Source organism: Triticum aestivum, chromosome 5D, assembly GCF_018294505.1.
Source record: "Triticum aestivum cultivar Chinese Spring chromosome 5D, IWGSC CS RefSeq v2.1, whole genome shotgun sequence".
Taxonomy (NCBI): domain Eukaryota; kingdom Viridiplantae; phylum Streptophyta; class Magnoliopsida; order Poales; family Poaceae; genus Triticum; species Triticum aestivum.
This window is the reverse complement of record NC_057808.1, coordinates 550,353,487-550,371,810: the sequence shown is the minus strand read 5'-3', so window position 1 is coordinate 550,371,810 and position 18,324 is coordinate 550,353,487. Positions and strand designations below refer to the sequence as shown.

At 45.7% G+C, this 18,324-nt stretch overlaps 1 protein-coding gene across 1 annotated transcript; it reads right to left on the bottom strand.

Annotated features, from left to right (window-relative positions):
- Positions 1 to 9,943: 9,943 nt before the first annotated feature.
- Positions 9,944 to 14,566, bottom strand: LOC123123758 (protein FAR1-RELATED SEQUENCE 6). Its single transcript, XM_044544359.1, has 6 exons — positions 12,020 to 14,566; positions 11,823 to 11,933; positions 11,628 to 11,732; positions 11,462 to 11,527; positions 11,286 to 11,347; positions 9,944 to 10,316 (listed from the first exon to the last, which is right to left on the bottom strand). The coding sequence occupies exons 1-5, from the start codon at positions 14,174 to 14,176 to the stop codon at positions 11,312 to 11,314; spliced, it is 2,475 nt and encodes an 824-aa protein (XP_044400294.1). The 5' UTR covers positions 14,177 to 14,566; the 3' UTR covers positions 9,944 to 10,316; positions 11,286 to 11,311.
- Positions 14,567 to 18,324: the final 3,758 nt, after the last annotated feature.

The following is an 18,324-nucleotide window of genomic DNA, read 5'->3' as shown; positions in this document are numbered from 1 at the left end:
ATTTTCTCATCCGTAGCGATGCTTAAGTCCGTCGGAATCATGTTAGCATTAGCTGCATTTATGAAATCTGGCAGATGGATGTCAAAACAAGTTTCCTTACCAGTTTTCGTAAGGAAAGGTTGTATGTGATACAATCAGAAAGGTTTTGTCGATCCTAAGGATGCTAAAAGGTATGCTAGCTCCAGCGATCCTTCCATGGACTAGAGCAAGCATCTCGGAGTCAGAATATAAGCTTTGATGGAGTAATCAAAGTTTTTGGGTTTATACAAAGTTTGTTAGAAACTTGTATTTACAATAAAGTGAGTGGGAGCGCTACAACATTTCTGATAAGTATATGTGAATGACATATTGTTGATCCGAAATGATGTAAAATTTCTGGAAAGCATAAAGGGTTGTTTGAAAGGAGTTTTTCAAAGGAAGACCTGGACAAAGCTGCTTACGTATTGGGCATCAAGATCTATAGAGATAGATCAAGACGCCTGATGATACTTTCAAAGAACGCACACCTTGACATGATTTTGAAAGAGTTCAAAATAGATCAGCAAAGAAGGAGTTCTTGGCTGTGTTACGAGGTGTGAGTATTGCGTAAGACTCAAGACCTGACCACAGCAGAAGAGAGAGAAAGGACGAAGGTCGTCCCCTATGCTTTAGACGTAGGCTCTATAGTATGCTATGCTGTGTACCGCACATGTAGTGTGCCTTGCCATGAGTTGGTCAAGGGGTACAATAGTGATCCGGGAATGGATCACATGACAGCGGTCGAACTTATCCTTAGTACCTAGTGGACTAAGGAATTTTCTCGATTATGGAGGTGAAAGGGAGTTCGTCGTAAAGGGTTACGTCGATGCGAACTTTGACACTAATCCGGATGACTCTGAGTAGTAAACCGGATTCGTATAGTAGAGCAATTATTTGAAATGGCTCCAAATAGCGCGTGGTAACATCCACAAGATGACATAGATATTCGTAAAGCACACACGGATCTGAAAGGTTCAGACCCGTTGACTAATAACCTCTCTCACAAGCATAACATGATCAAACCAGAACTCATTGAGTGTTAATCACATAGTGATGTGAACTAGATTGTTGACTCTAGTAAACTCTTTGATGTTGGTCACATGGTGATGTGACCTATGAGTGTTAATCACATGGTGATGTGGACTAGATTATTGACTCTAGTGCAAGTGGGAGACTGTTGGAAATATGCCCTAGAGGCAATAATAAATAGGTTATTATTATATTTCCTTGTTCATGATAATCGTTTATTATCCATGCTAGAATTGTATTGATAGGAAACTCAGATACATGTGTGGATACATAGACAACACCATGTCCCTAGTAAGCCTCTAGTTGACTAGCTCGTTGATCGATAGATGGTTACCGTTTCCTGACCATGGACATTGGATGTCATTGATAACGGAATCACATCATTAGGAGAATGATGTGATGGACAAGACCCAATCCTAAGCCTAGCACAAGATCGTGTAGTTCGTTTGCTCAGAGTTTTTCTAATGTCAAGTATCATTTCCTTAGACCATGAGATTGTGCAACTCCCGGATACCGTAGGAATGCTTTGGGTGTACCAAACGTCACAACGTAACTGGGTGACTATAAAGGTGCACTACAGGTATCTCTGAAAGTGTCTGTTGGGTTGGCACGAATCGAGACTGGGATTTGTCACTCCGTGTAAACGGAGAGGTATCTCTGGGCCCACTCGGTAGGACATCATCATAATGTGCACAGTGTGACCAAGGAGTTGATCACGGGATGATGTGAGTTACGGAACGAGTAAAGAGACTTGCCGGTAATGAGATTGAACAAGGTATCGGGATACCGACAATCGAATCTCGGGCAAGTAACATACCGATAGACAAAGGGAATTGTATACGGGATTGATTGAATCCCCGACATCGTGGTTCATCCGATGAGATCATCGTGGAACATGTGGGAGCCAACATGGGTATCCAGATCCCGCTGTTGGTTATTGACCGGAGAACGTCTCGGTCATGTCTGCATGGTTCCCGAACCCGTAGGGTCTACACACCTGCGGGATTGCCACGCTCCTCCATCACCACCACGCCGTCGTGCTGCTGCTGGATGGAGTCTTCCCCAACCTCTCCCTCTCTCCTTGCTGGATCAAGGCGTGGGAGACGTCACCGGGCTGCACGTGTGTTGAACGCGGAGGCACCGTTCTTCGGTGCTTGGATCGGAATCAACCGCGATCTGAATCGCTACGAGTACGACTCCTTCATCCGCGTTCTTGCAACGCTTCCGCATCGCGATCTACAATGGTATGTAGATGCACTCCCCTTCCCCTCGTTGCTAGATTACTCCATAGATTGATCTTGGTGATGCGTAGAAAATTTTGAATTTCTGCTACGTTCCCCCACAGCACCGCACACGGCTAAAAGATCAAATCAATTGTTGTGTCTTTGGGGTGCCCCCTGCCCCCGTATATAAAGGAGCAAGGGGGGAGGTGCGTCCGGCCAGGAGGAGGCGCGCCAGGAGGAGTCCTACTCCCACCGGGAGTAGGACTCCCTCCCTTCCTTGTTGGATTAGGAGAAGGGGGAAAAGAGGAGGGAGAGAGGAAGGAAAGGGGGGCGCCGCCCCCCTCTCCTTGTCCTATTCGGACTAGAGGGGGAGGGGCGCGCGTCCCTGCCCTAGCCGCCTCTCCTCTTCTCCACTAAGGCCCACTATGGCCCATTAAACCCCCGAGGGGTTCCGGTAACCCCTCCGGTACTCCGGTAAAATCCCGATTTCACCCGGAACACTTTCGATATCCAAATGTAGGCTTCCAATATATCAGTCTTCATGTCTCGACCATTTCGAGACTCCTCGTCATGTCCGTGATCACATCCGGGACTCCGAACAACCTTTGGTACATCAAAACTCATAATATAACTGTCATCGAAACTTTAAGCGTGCGGACCCTACGGGTTCGAGAACTATGTAGACATGACCGAGACACGTCTCCGGTCAATAACCAATAGCGGAACATGGATGCTCATATTGGCTCCCACATATTTTACGAAGATCTTTATCGGTCAGACCGCTTTACAACATACGTTGTTCCCTTTGTCATCGGTATGTTACTTGCCCGAGATTAGATCGTCGGTATCTCAATACCTAGTTCAATCTCGTTACCGGCAAGTCTCTTTACTTGTTCCGTAATACATCATCCCGCAACTAACTCATTAGTTGCAATGCTTGCAAGGCTTAAGTGATGTGTATTGCCGAGTCGGCCCAGAGATACCTCTCCGACAATCGGAGTGACAAATCCTAATCTCGAAATACGCCAACCCAACAAGTACCTTCGGAGACACCTGTAGAGCACCTTTATAATCACCCAGTTACGTTGTGACGTTTGGTAGCACAGAAAGTGTTCCTCCGGTAAACGCGGAGTTGCATAATCTCATAGTCATAGGAACATGTATAAGTCATGAAGAAAGCAATAGCAACATACTAAACGATCGATTGCTAAGCTAACGGAATGGGTCAAGTCAATCACATCATTCTCCTAATGATGTGACCCCGTTAATAAAATGACAACTCATGTCTATGGCTAGGAAACATAACCATCTTTGATCAACGAGCTAGTCAAGTAGAGGCATACTAGTGACACTATGTCTATGTATTCACACATATACTAAGTTTCCGGTTAATAAAACTCTAGCATGAATAATAAACAGTTATCATGATATAAGGAAATAAATAATAACTTTATTATTGCCTCTAGGGCATATTTCCTTCAGCTATGTGTCACCGGCTTCAGACCGTACTGGCCATGTTGTCGTGCTACGAGCTCGTGGCCGGTACGATACAAGCCACCTTGATGCCTGCTTCTCCGGTTGGGTCGCCGCTGCCATCCCCGTGCCCTCACCAGATTAGACCCCATCCTCTTCTCCGGATGGGTCGTCCCCGCCATCCCCCAAGCCCTGATCCCCACCTCCGTTCCCGCCATGGGACATCGATTTGGTGGGCGGGGTGGAGATGCAACAACATCTAGCGATGGAGGCTCAGATCGAGGCTTGCTGCATCGACGAGGAGCTTCAGATGACCATTGACACCTCGTATGAGTCTTTACGAGCATACGAGGAGGCAAGGGCGGCAGCGCCCGATGCGAAGAACCGTCGGCTTGAGGAGGAGATGTCGTGGCAACCGCCTCCGCCTCCTGCATTTCATGACGTGGAGTTATCGACGACAACGACGTTGTCTTCTCGGACCAAGACGATGACTAGGCGGCTGTGGCTCTTTACTTTAACTAGTTAATTGGTACAGTAGTGCAAGTTTTGTGATTTGGACCATCTTTCCAAATCTAGCATGCTATGTAATAGATGCGCCCTAGCTAGTTTAGTTTAATTAATGTTTAATCTATGTTTAGTTTAATTTGTTAACTCCATTAATTTAAACTAATACGTTGGGGGTTATCTGATAGTAGGGATTAACTGACAACTCGGATCCATATGTCAACGGTGTTGCATCGAATATAGCATTTGAGATATCTAGTGGCATCTGATACTGTATCAGCGCTACAAATGAATTTGCAATTAGTGACGTTTAGCCTCGACTCCAGTGCTAGGTTCAATACCAGTTGCGTTGAGAGGAGGCGCCACTACTCTGAACATGCCAGTGGCTTAATACTAGTGGCGTCCCGCCTCCGCACCACTAACGACTTTGTCCAAACACCGCTAGTAGGCATTTCTGCACTAGTGATCTCCCAGCAATTTCTTCCCGGCCATAAAATAAGACATTAATAATTAACTAAAACAAAGGATATTTCATATTTGTAACTATTGCATTATGCATGTTAAACTTCCCTTTATTTTTATTTTATTTTTAAAAAATCAGGGAACTTTCCATTGTTTCTCAACTCATAATTTCTATATAAGTTTTTAGGGAGTTCCCGCCCCAACGTGTTGGGTATTTTCTACTTTATGGAATGATCAACAATATAAATTGAACAATTAGCATGATTTTTTACCGGGGGTTTTCATGCTCAATTGTGTCTTACAAATTACAATGGGCATAGAATAAGTTGAGAAAGTGTGCATGCTTTGTACTTGGTTGAACAAATAGCATTGCAAATAGTAACCTCCGAACGACGATAAAAGTGTCATGGCTATTACTATTTTTGTGTACACAGATTTTATACTCGCCGCAAATATGTGCAGTGTCATCTTCTTTTTACAACTACTATTCATTTTTCTACGCAAATCTCAATACTGCACGAAGAGCATCAATCTGAGAGATTAGCACCTAACTAATCCGACGGATACTCGGAAAATGTAGGAGATCATTTGTAGTATTCCGAATAAATGACAGTGTTGAAAGCAAATATTTCAAATTAAACTACCTAAATTCTTAAAAGTGCGCGTGCGCTATTTTATTGTGTCGGGCGCTCGCGCTACGCGACAAGCCACACACTCGCTCCCTTCCAAAAGAATCTAGCGCACCGAGCCCTCTTCCTCTCCTTTCCTCCCTCCTCCCCTGACCCGCCGGCCGCCGCCCTGGTAGCCATGGCATCCGAGCGTCCGCGACCCCGTCCTCCTGCCAACTGCCGCCATCCACCTTCGGCGCCCTACCGCGCGTGAACCTGTATGGATCCGAGGAGCTCCGCGCTAGATCCGCCCCTCCCATGTGTCTTCCTGTGGAGCTCCGCCGCCTGGATGCCTTCCCAACGCCGACGAGCCATGCGCTGCTGCCATAGCCGGGAGGCTCGGATCTCGGCCCGTCTCGACGCCATCCAGTTCATCTTCGGTGAGGACAGGCCGCTCATGGAGCTCTGCGTCTTCCGAGAGGTCTTCTTCAAGGCGCCCGTGTGGGCGGAGGCTGCTGGGTTCGTGGGGAGGCATTTCGGCATGGCTGCGACGTTGTTGCTTCCCGGTGCTCACTTCTTCTGGCAGTGCCCTGCAGATGCGCCCCGGGCCCATGCGAGACTCAAGGTCCGGCCGCCTCTGCTGTTCCGTCGCGACCACATAGTTAGGTGCATGCTAGATGAGGCCTTAGCGCGGAGGCGCGTGCGCATTATCAGGTCTGGCAAAGCAGGAATAATGGTGATCCTCTGAATATCAAAGTGAGTATTGGTGTCCATGAGCATACACATCGTCACAAGTGAGAAAAAATGGGATCGATAGATTGGCTCTCGAGATGAATGTCATGTTGCTGATAAGCAGGCTCTGTGCTGCTGCATTTTCTAACTATCTATCTTGCCTCGTGCATCACCAGCTGAACATGTGATCTTATTCCTGCTACTAATTAGTACTACTGCATTTTTGACTGATGAATGTGTGTGTGTGCAGACTATATGTCACTGTCAGAACCTTGTGAACTTGTTTGGAGTTAATGACACCCTCACTTGTTTGTGTCGTAGATGCATCAATTTTCCCCAGGAGTAGGCAATTCATTTTATAGATGTGGTATTCTTGTGCAGAACTTTGGTGATGACAACATATTTTGATAGGATAGTTGCATGGATTTGCCAGGACAGTTGCTTGGTTTTGTTAGGATAGTTGCTTAGTTTTGTTAGGACAATTGCTTAATTTATTAGGACAATCGATTGGTTTTGTTATGACAGTTGCTTGGTTTACTAGCACAGTTGCTTGGTTTGTTAGGTCAGTTGCTTGGTTTGTTAGTACAGTTGCTCTGTTTTGTTAGGACAGTTGCTTGGTTTTGTTATTGAAATTGTTTGTTTTTTGTTAAGATGGTTGCTTGGTTTGTTAGGACAGTTGCTTGGTTTGCTTAGACATTATGCATTGTGTGTTTTGATAATGTAGTTGCATGGATTTGCTAGGACAGTTGCTTGGTTTTGTTAGGATAGTTGCTTAGTTTTGTTAGGAAAGTTGTTTGATTTATTAGGACAATCGATTGGTTTTGTTATGACAGTTGCTTGATTTACTAGGACAGTTGCTTGGTTTACTAGGACAGATGCTTGGTTTGTTAGGTCAGTTGCTTGGTTTTTACACAAACCAAGATGATAGGAAGTCATATTAGACAAACAAGAAGAGTTGCTTACTGATAACACTAAAGTTGCCTATATACCACACAGAGTTGCTAAAAAAAAGTTCATTGAAACCTATTCATATGGGATCTAGTTTTGAAGAACTCGTCACAAGAAACCCAATGGTGAAAACGGGTCTGAATTTCGATACTCGAATCAAAAGTTATGGCTTTTTAAATTTTTTGAAACTCAAATTAATGCATGCGAACTGACGTGACAGAGCATCTTCCTAATCACGCGGGGGACAGCAGAGTGAGGGACCGGTTCTTCCCTTTTCCAGCGGTCGGACAGCACGCGCAGTGGTCCCTTCCATATTAGGAAGATGCGCTCGGGGCTGCGATCGGGCGCCCGTGCGCCCGCGAGCCACGACCATTAAACTACGATTCGAATCTGACTGATATGTGCCAATTCAACGCCGCCGCCGGCCGGATTGCCGATTGGTGCGTACGTACGCCGGCGAGAAAAGGAAGAAAGGAAAAAAAAACTTCGTAGGACCGACGCGACTTATCCATCTAGCGCACGTACTGCTAATCCGAAATGGAGCCTCGTTCGTACGTGGCCGACTGGCAGTCGAACACGGTCTTGGCCCGGCCCTAATTCCAAATGGAGTCCGTCCGTCACAGCGGGAGATATCTATATATATATACGGACGCACCCACCCAACTCCATACCATCAGATCGTCTCGTCTGTTCCTTCTCCGGCCAAGGCGCCTCCTCTCTCAAAGGCAAAGCGCGTGGTGTTTCTTGGATCAAGAGAGATCACCAATGTATTCCGTTGAGCGAGCAATGGCCAAAGCCGCCGCCTCCCTTCTCCCGGGTCTCCTCCCGACCCCGCCGACGAGGCCGTGCCTCATCATCCTGCCGTCTTCCTTCGCCTCCAAGCCCAAGCCCAAGCCCGGCCGCGCCGACTCCGTCGAGAGGTGGGACGCGCACAAGAAGGACAAGAAGCCCACGAGCCCAGCCTCGTCGTGCTCCAGCAGCTCAGGTCCCGGCCGAGCCTCCTCCTGCCAGCGTTGGGGCATAAACAAGCACATCTCCGGCAGCAGCTGCACGTCATCGTCGTCAAGCCGGCGAAGCAGCACGAGCTCCGGCGGGGCGTCACCGTGCGGGAGGTGGGATAGCAACAAGCAGCTGCCGCCCAGCCGCACGACCTCCGCTGGTCGCTGGGACACGCACAAGAAGCCTCGACCGGCACAAGCTAGCGCAGAGAGCTGGACGAGCGACGAGGACCAAGGGGGCGACACAACGGCGATGGTTCTGAAACCGACAGCTCCGCGCATAGGCCCCATGTTCTCCGGCCCGAGCTTCGTCGCCTCGCCTGACCCAAGCATGCTTCCAATGCCGCCGGCCTTCTTTCGCTCGCGGAACCCTGGACGGGGAGTTGTTCCTGCTGTACAAGCCTTCTAGGGTTACATTAGCTACTAGTTGCTCGTTCGCATGCACTGCTTATTTAGTAATTCAACATGCGCGCAGTTTGTAACTAGCGTGTACTGTGTAGTACTATTGATTGAGGCTGCATGCAGTGTGCATCTTGATTTCGATCATTTTGAGTTCATGCATACTATATACGAAGCAGCATTGATCGGATTGTACTCTAAATTTCAAGATCATTTGTTGTTTGTCTTCTGATCAGCACTGTTAATTACAAGCTAGTTTAAGACGAAGGTCATGCATGTGCTTTTAACATACATACATACATACATACATACATACATACACTAAATCCCGGTGATGCACCCAAACATCCTCGAAGGTAGGTCATGCATGCATGCATTCAACTGGATCGAGAAAAGAATAATCAACAAGCTAGCAGCTGGCTCGCTTGTATTGTATGTACATCAGGTGTTTCGGCACGTGAGAGCGGGAGACCGGCCGGTAGGTAATTCGGCTAGCACGTTAAGCATGCACGCTTGGGTTACATACATAACGTACATGGTTTGAATTCAGACGGGCGTTGACACTGCATGCATGCAGATACAATTGAAAGCACGAGTTGTACGTACGTGCGTGCATGCAATGCACTTCAAATGGAGCAGCCTAGCAAAGCAGTCCACGGGAACGGGATGTGGATGTGGATGTACTTCCATTTCCATTTCCATTTTCAGCCCGTACGTAGCAGTACATGTTTGAACAGACAGTACCCACAAAAAAAAGATTAGCATGCGCAAAAAAAATAAAAAAAACAGTCTTTTTTTTAAGACACCTAAAAAAAAGGTCAGTACGCATCCGCTCGGTGGAATAACACGAAGGCCCCATTACGCTCGTCCACTAATTTGGGCCACAGCAAGAAACCCAGCCGACTGCTTTCGGCCCACCGCGCGTCCGACGCCGTCGATCTGGCTGTAGTAAGCGCACGCAGCAAAAGAAACGCTCCTTTATTTAGTCCCACATCGGCCAGCCAAGGCGAGAAGCACCGGTTTATAAGCAGCGCGGCAGCTGACTCTTCGGGGACATCTGATAAAATTGGAAGATACAGAGAAGATAATCGAGAAATGGTCCATATTTTTTTAGATTTCGCGCGCAGGTCCCTGGAGGCCTTCTTTTCCAGCCCTCGCCTGTAGTTCGCTTCTTACACAAAGGTCCTTGATGTTTTCATTCTCTCCCAGAAGTGTCCTCACGACTGCCATTCTTTACTTGGAGCTACGGCCCTTCAATTCTTTGGTATTGCAGATTGCGCCCTATATATGCAATACCATTTTCTTTTTTGCGAACATATATGCAATAACCTTTTGGAGGACCTTCAAATCTGCCCTAACCAGATTATCACTTGATCTTGCTGAAAATTCCGAAGCCTTGTTACAAAAGAACACAAGAAAGTTGACTTCTTTTCACTCATGCTGCTGTGCTGTGAGTGATGCTCTCACTGTGGCTTATTTTATTTTATTCTGACAACCTTCAAAACATATACAGACACGCAGCAGCATCGTATCACATTTAAGCGAGAAAAAAAAACGACAGGGTTTTTTCAGAAAGAAAAAAAGTCGAACGATGTATTCACATAGGTCAGGGTCAGCAGTCAAAAAGAGAGCAGGATTTCAAGAGAGCTATATCTGAGTTCTTGTCAGGATCAGGCACAGTACACTACATTTTAGCAGTTGCCAGCACCATCAAGGTCAGCCAAGTCACATTGCCACTTTCATGCCGGTCTCTATGCAGGCGAAAGAATCAAACCACATGCCCAGACTTGTGCCGACACGCGCGCTCTCATCACGCCGCCGCGCCTCTGATGTTAGATGGATGAAGCTAACACATCCTGGGGTGGGGGCCGACGCCAACTGGCAGCTTCCCGGACCCCTCTGTACATCTCATCATCAGGAACCTGCAAGCATTAGATGGAACCCCGTTAACGAACAGACGACTCGGCAAGCACCTCGAAACAGGCCGTCTCCCGATCAAAACAGACATAGTAGTTTCCAACTAATAATTCGCGCCAATGGTGGTTTTATATGTAAAAAACCTGAAAGTTGGATCACTGAAAATACACAGCATGTACTATGCGCTAATGGTTCACGAGTAATCTGTTGCTATTCGTGGCAAAAATAATAAGGTAATACGATAATAAAGTTCAAGAAATGGCTGAATTAATTATGCACAGGTCTGCCCATTCTCAACGCTGAGTTCTACTCCCTCCGCCCCATAATGTAAGACCGTCAAAAAACGTCTTACATTATGGGACGGAGGGAGTATATCTTCTGATGAGCCTGCTGCGATTAAGAATTGTGATGCTCTTATGATTAACGGCTAATCAAGTAGGAACGCATCCTTGTTTAAGACGACATTAACAATTTGGGTTACTAGTATTATTACTGTAATAAACGCATAGCATTATCATCTTTCAGTTTGGATGTATCAACCTTCAAATATCAAGTTTACTAATGTTAACTACAAGTACATAAGTCCCCCGCAAAAAAACAAAACAGTACATAAGTCCACAATCTACACAATATCCAATCGGACAGTGCCAAAAAAGGATAATTCCGCAATGCCTGCCATAACAGTATGTGCTTTGAAAGGTAGTTCACACGTGAAAGTGGTATGGTGAAGTTATTGCTGAAAGCACAGCTATGTGCTCGATTGGCTTATTATCAAAATATCTGTCGACCCATGAAAAAGATTCAACAGCAGCAGGGAACTGGAAAAGGGATTAATTCAAAGTGCTGGTGAATTTTCTTTATCAAATTTTGTCAAGTTTTGCTCATCAAAGTCTGAAGTGTTCCATTCTGATGCTGGGTTATTTCTGAGTTAGACCTCAGTGACATAAAAGGAGAAAATTTAGTGAGAGATAAACCTGAAATCATTCTCCTGTTCTAGCATTCAAGATGTCCGCCTGCCATAAGGCACTTGATCATCCTACATTGCTTATGATGCATCAGCACATATGCATATCACTACAATTTTATAATAAGGCTTGATTCACGCAAACCCTCTGAAAAAATACTAGACAGATGCAAAGTACCCATTCACCTGATATATAGTCGGATACACCCACTCGACTCCCCTAGATTGCTCTGCGGATATGTGTTGGCCAAACTGTCCATTATGAAGAAACCAGTAAAAGATTTTCCTTGGTTGCACATGGTAAAAAAATGCAAATGAAATGTGGTCGTGTAGTGTAGCTGAAAAGAAAAACCTGCAATGTGTGGCCTGGATGCAGCTGGTCACCATAATGATTTGGATGGCTAGATTGCACCCCATAACGGCTCTCAAATGATACCTCATTAGCATTAACTTCTTCCTGAAAGTTATACGGTTAAAATAAGGTCATTGTCAAGATTCTCATATCTGATAAGGAATTTAATAACCAAATATTGATGATAGACACTACCATAAGATCATCAACACCATGTGCTCTGACATGAGTACCAAGGTTGGAGGCAGTTGAAGAAGAATGTAAAGCACCCTTCTGGCTTACATCCGAAGATACCAGTAAAGACTCCTGCCACACAACATTTTAAACTTGATTAGCACCAACAGCAAATCAAATGGAAGGAGTCGATGAATAATCTATGAATAAGGAGGCACCTTGTTTCCACATTGATTTGACACAGACTCCGCGCTTATCTCTTTACTCTTTTTGGGAGGACGGCCGCGGCGTTTTTTGGCTGGACCCCCCTCAGATGAACCAGGCTGTGCATGGCTATCACCATTCACAACAATTGCGCGTTCAGGAGGTGACATTTTCTGCTCCAACTCGCGGCACAAATTATCATCAAGAAGGGTCCTTTTCATGTCGCTTATTAGTTTTAATGCATGCTGATACTTGTCATCTGAAACCATTCCAATCTCAACAAGACGGAGGCACTGCAAGGAAATATGGTCATAACGCTCAACATGATTACTCGATACTAAAGGATCCTTGAGTGGATTATCCAGAGCGTGCAGCTGCTTAAAATCACTCCTCCACCTGTTAAGTACATAGCAAGGGGGGATATCATACACTTGCTGCCATTTAAGCACCGATAACGCATGCCGACAAACAATTCCACTAAACTGAAATAGGCCACAGTTACATTCCATCCTGTTGGTCTCCATACAGTGAACAACCTCATACTTTCTAGTCACTAATCCTGTGCCTTGTTCAGCTAAGTCAATAACTACAAAAGAAGATGGCGATACTTGTTGAACTTGGCAGTCCAGGGTTGATTTTAGCTCATCCTGGAATTTCACAAACATGTTCAGGGTGTACAATTTGGATATCTGCTCTTCCATAGGGAACTTTGATACAAGGACCCTGCCGCTGGTTAATGACTCAAAATCATCCTGCTGCTCCATTTTGTACTTGTACTGTACAAGAATCATGTAGTTGCTAAGGAACGACACCAATGTGGTTTCATGGCTCACTGAACCATCAAAGAATGCACCTGGGCTTTCCCGGTGGTTAACAGACAGTCCAGCCCAGAAGGCATCTTTCAGGAAGGAAGGGACCCACAAGTGTCGATTTTCATACAGAAAGATGATCCATTCATTATCCTGAAGGCCAAACCTATTGATCAAGTTCTTCCACCTTGTCTCAAACTGATCATCCTTCAAGGAACCATATATCACTGCCTCCATTTGGACTTTTATCGATTCATATTCTGGCAACTCTCCTAACTTTTCAGCAATACTTCTCACTATATGCCAATCACTTATCCTATGGCGTGTTTTGGGGAACACTTCTCGAACCGCAGCTTTTATCGCCACAGACTCATCCGTAATCATGGCGCCTGGAAGCCTTCCCTTCATACAAGTTAGCCATGCTTTGAACAGCCATAGGAAGCTCTCTGTACTCTCATCCGAAAGCAAGCCGCACCCTAACAAGACAAGCTGGCCATGATGGTTCACCCCGAGAAACAAAACCAGGGGCACATTGAACTTACTCCTCAAGCAGGTGGTATCGACCCAGATAGCGTCGCTAAAATACTGGTATGCTTCCCTGGATCTTGAATCGGCCCAAAGAACGCTCCTCAGGTGACCCTCCACATAGAAATCCATGACATAGAAGAAGTTTGGCTGCTTGGCCTGCATCTCTGCAAAGAAGCAATTGATGGCCTGAACATCACCCTCCCTGATCTTGAGTCGCCCCCAGTCATCGAACATCGGGGGGGCCTCGACGTCGCCGCCGGACGTGGCGCATTCGCCTCTGGCGGCCCTCACCACCAGGTCCTTGCTCATCCCGCTGGGCAGCGTCTTGTAGCACCGCAGGAAGCGCGCCGCGGAGGGGTTCAGCGGGTGGTTGTGGTCGAGGCTGACGTCGGTGAGGTGCAGCATGCCGTCCCCCCAGAGCCTGGCGACGACGGTGGCCTGGCAGTTGGTCTTGGCAGTGGGCCTGGCCTGGTAGCAGGCGTCCTCCTTGCCGTTCCCCCACCTGTTGCAGACGAGCAGGAGGCGGCGGCAGAGGCCGGCCTTGGTGAAGGAGGACTTCTTGACGCAGACGCCGAAGCCGGTGCGCAGGGCGTAGCGCTTGTAGAAGTTGAGCACCTCCTCGTACGACTTGAACACCATCCCGTCCCTCGGCGTCCGGTCGTCCCCGTACGGCGGCGCCCGGTCGGCGGCCGCGTCCAGCTCCACGCTCGCCGCCGCCGCCGCCTCCACCATGGCGGCCAGCTCCTTGCTGCCCGGCGAGGCGTCCTCCGCGTCGTCGTCGTCCTGGTTGCCGCCGAAGGCCAGCTCTCCTTCCCCCGGAATCAGGTCCGCCATCGCGGCGAGCCCCTTGCTGCCGGGCGAGACCGGGGCCGGCCCTAAGCTAGGCGTAGGTAGGAGGGAAATACTGAGCTTGAGCTTTTCCGGAAGCTAGTAGGTGCTGAGCCGGAGGCAGAGGGCGAGATGGACGGCGGCGAACGGGTCCGGCGGTGTCGATCTGCTGGCGTAGGAGCTCGGTAGGACGTGGACGGCGGCAGCGCACGTGTCCCGGGACGGGGCAGAAACGGGAGTGGGGGTGGGGATGGGAGGTGGGAGGCGACGGCTGCGGCGGTGGGGATGGAAGATGGGAGGCGACGGCGGCGGCGGCGGCGGGGAAACCTAGCCGCACGGGAGAGAGGCAGCGCAACGCTCCAGCAGAGGTGGTGGCAGGCGGAAGTAATTTCTCAGCACATTGAGGAGCATTTTTCTGAAAAAGGTAAATGAACTCTTTAGAACGGACGGTCAATCGCCACGGTGCATCCAATCCAACGGCCTGAGTTTAGGCTATATATATAACCTCTATTCCGCCTCCGGACACTTATCCGACGACACCAATGATAAGTACCAAGATTTGTCCATGCCGCCAATCTAACGAGGCCTATGGCGAGCAACGTGTCGGGCATCTCGGATTATCTCCCACTCCTTGTTTCTCATGGCCTTTGCCAATCAATGGCAAGGAACACCATCCAATGAGGCTTTCGATTTGACGAGGCGTACACCGACCGACACCTCCGAAGTCTTGTCGATGTATCACTCTCGTCCGCCATCGTCAAGTGTTGGGTTCATCCCAATTGGTCTCTCTTCCTTTATGGATGACTCCTTCCGCACCCATGACTTCCCTCAACATTTCATCGACGCACCCTCCCTAGCTTCCTCCATCTCCACCATAACTCCATCCACATTCGCTGATCCATCAACACTTTGTAGGAGGCGGCGGTCTAGAAATGAAGAAGCCAATTCATGAGTTTTGAAACTACACTGATAATTATGACAAAACAACTAATATGAATTTGTACTACACATGTGGTCTAGTGTTGAAGCATGGAGGAAATAAAGTAAGCACGAGACGATAAGTCATGAACCTCTATTATATCATCTTCTAAGCATGTCATTAAACAAAATACTATACACGTAGCACGTGGAAGCATATATGAAGAATAAAAATAGAACCTAATGAAAACAGTTGCTACAATAATCGAAAGTGAAAACAATTGGGATAAATCAATGTAGCATATGTGCTAATCGTTGAAGCATTGCTTTGAAACACACGGTAGGCATATAAGAAGCACACCAGGATAGTGTCTGATGAAATTTTGTACTAAAATTATGAAGTAGTGTTGAAATTGTGATTTATGAAATGAAAAGGCAATATGGCAAAAAAAATGTGCTATCACCACTTATGGGAAGCATGCACGATAGCAATAGTATCTCTAAATTGGATATAAAGTGAACACTGGCAACATATTTGAAAGCACACATGATAAAGGAAAACTATATTTTTGAAACCCCAAGGATGTGGGTCGTAGTTCAAGGGGGAAGGGGGTTACACAAATACATCTCTCCAGTAAATCATGACCTAATGGTCACACATTGGACCCCTAATGGTCACACATTGGACCAGTGAGTTGCTAGTTTAATCCTTGGTGCTCTCCATGACTTTGTACTATGTTGGGTTTAGGCTACAACCCCGGGCCTCAAAGATGCTAACGACGCGTTTGGTTCCGAGAAAATAGCGCGGTTTACGATTGCAGCGTTTCCTGAAACGGTAGCGGGCGTTTGTTTCGCGTATGATGTTTTCCGTTGCCGCGTTTTCTGATACACCGCTTCGTAAAGTTGAAACCGCTCGAACCGAAGTGAATTGGAAAACGGGACTCTCAGCCCGAACCAAACAAAGACTGTCTTAGGTAAAAAATGATTGGAAACGGTGCTTTCCGACACGAGAAAACGAATACATTATGGGAGCTGAACCAAACGCGTCATAAGAAAGTTTAAAAAAAGAGGTTGTTTGCATATGAAAATAGGTCATGCCTATTATCATGTCTAAATAAGCTAATATTGTTTTGCATACATAATGTTATTGTTTGATATATGATTTTCAGAATTAACCCGTGACAAACAAATCATGTCGGGTCGAAATGAGTACAAATTTTAGGCAAGTGCAACTGATTTGTAGGGACAATGTAAAATTCAAATGCTCTATATTGTAGCTTATTAAACTTTGAATTATAAATATGTATGCATGTTATGTATAACATGATTTTAAATAAAATACATATCACATGTGCCATGACTAACTACTTACCCGCTTAGACCAAGAAGGAGATTTCTGAATAAAATATGAACACCACCATGGAAGCGGGAGCCAAAAGATAGAATTTGTGGAAAAACTACTAGTTGACACTTTTGTACCCTTGGATTTGAGGACAGACTACTCATTAACACTTCATACCTCTAGAAATGTATACTTAGTTTGACCTAAATTTCATAGTTTTGGACTACATATATATCTCTACCAAGTTATTTGCTAGACCTATATCCCCTGAAGGCACTATATTAAGCTCTATTTTCATTTAGAAACACCATGGAATATGTACAAATACAGATGAACTATATAATACATCAGCAATATAAATAAATACATTGAATATTATGAAAATATCGGTTTGGTCATATTTATGGTCATTTCCATGTAACAAAAGTTTGCCTTATACAATCAAAACTAAGTAAAACAAACATTTTTTGCACAGATTCAGTTTAGCACTAGAAAAATATTTATAATGATAAATATTTTTTAGATTTAAAATGTTGATAGTTATGCATAGAAAATGCTTATATGCTAGGCAATGTATTAACAGCTAGATGGTTTACGCCGAGGTTAAAAAGTTTAGTATAAATAGATGAAAGAGTTAATTCCAATCTTACCCATGTTTTTGTCATTTTCGACTGGGATTACCTCATTTAAGCAACGTTTATCCGCTTTACCCCATTTTATCAAACTTGTGCCACAATTTAATTTTTCTGATGTTCCTCCTCTAGAACGACACCATGTTCATATCCCGTGGTATATGGTCGACCTATGATGTAGAGGAAGCATGAAGACCTTCAGCTAGCTAGCTGGTGGAGTCAGGTTCAACCATGTTGGAATTAACTATGTTGTCTTGTTCAAATCGGACTTTCATGTGTTTATTGGCGGAAAAAACTCGATATGTCTTATATGTGTGTACTTAGCCATGAAGCAATTGACTGACTCATATACTAGTGCATCTTAAGAGAATCGATCATCTTGTTTGGAAAGTCATCTTGGTCGACGTGTATGTGCATTCGTGATGGAATTTCATCGGAGCAATGTATGATCAGAGCCTTAGCTAACAAGTCGAATGCACTGAAGGAAATATGCCCTAGAGGCAATAATAAAGTTGTTATTTATATTTCCTTATATCATGATAAATGTTTATTATTCATGCTAGAATTGTATTAACCGGAAACTTAGTACATGTGTGAATACATAGACAAACAAAGTGTCACTAGTATGCCTCTACTTGACTAGCTCGTTGAATCAAAGATGGTTAAGTTTCCTGGCCATAGACATGAGTTGTCATTTGATTAACGGGATCACATCATTAGAGAATGACGTGATTGAATTGACCCATTCCGTTAGCTTAGCACTTGATCGTTTAGTATGTTGCTATTGCTTTCTTCATAACTTATACATGTTCCTATGACTACGAGATTATGCAACTCCCGAATACCGGAGGAACACTTTGTGTGCTACCAAATGTCACAACGTAACTGGGTGATTATAAAGATGCTCTACAGGTGTCTCCGATGGTGTTTGTTGAGTTGGCATAGATCGAGATTAGGATTTGTCACTCTGATTGTCGGAGAGGTATCTCTGGGCCCTCTCGGTAATGCACATCACTATAAGCCTTGCAAGCAATGTGACTAAAGAGTTAGTTATGGGATGATGCATTACAGAACGAGTAAAGAGACTTGCCGGTAACGAGATTGAACTAGGTATTGGGATACCGACGATCGAATCTCGGGCAAGTAACATACCGATGACAAAGGGAACAACGTATGTTGTTATGCGGTTTGACCGATAAAGATCTTCGTAGAATATGTAGGAGCCAATATGAGCATCCAGGTACCGCTATTGGTTATTGACC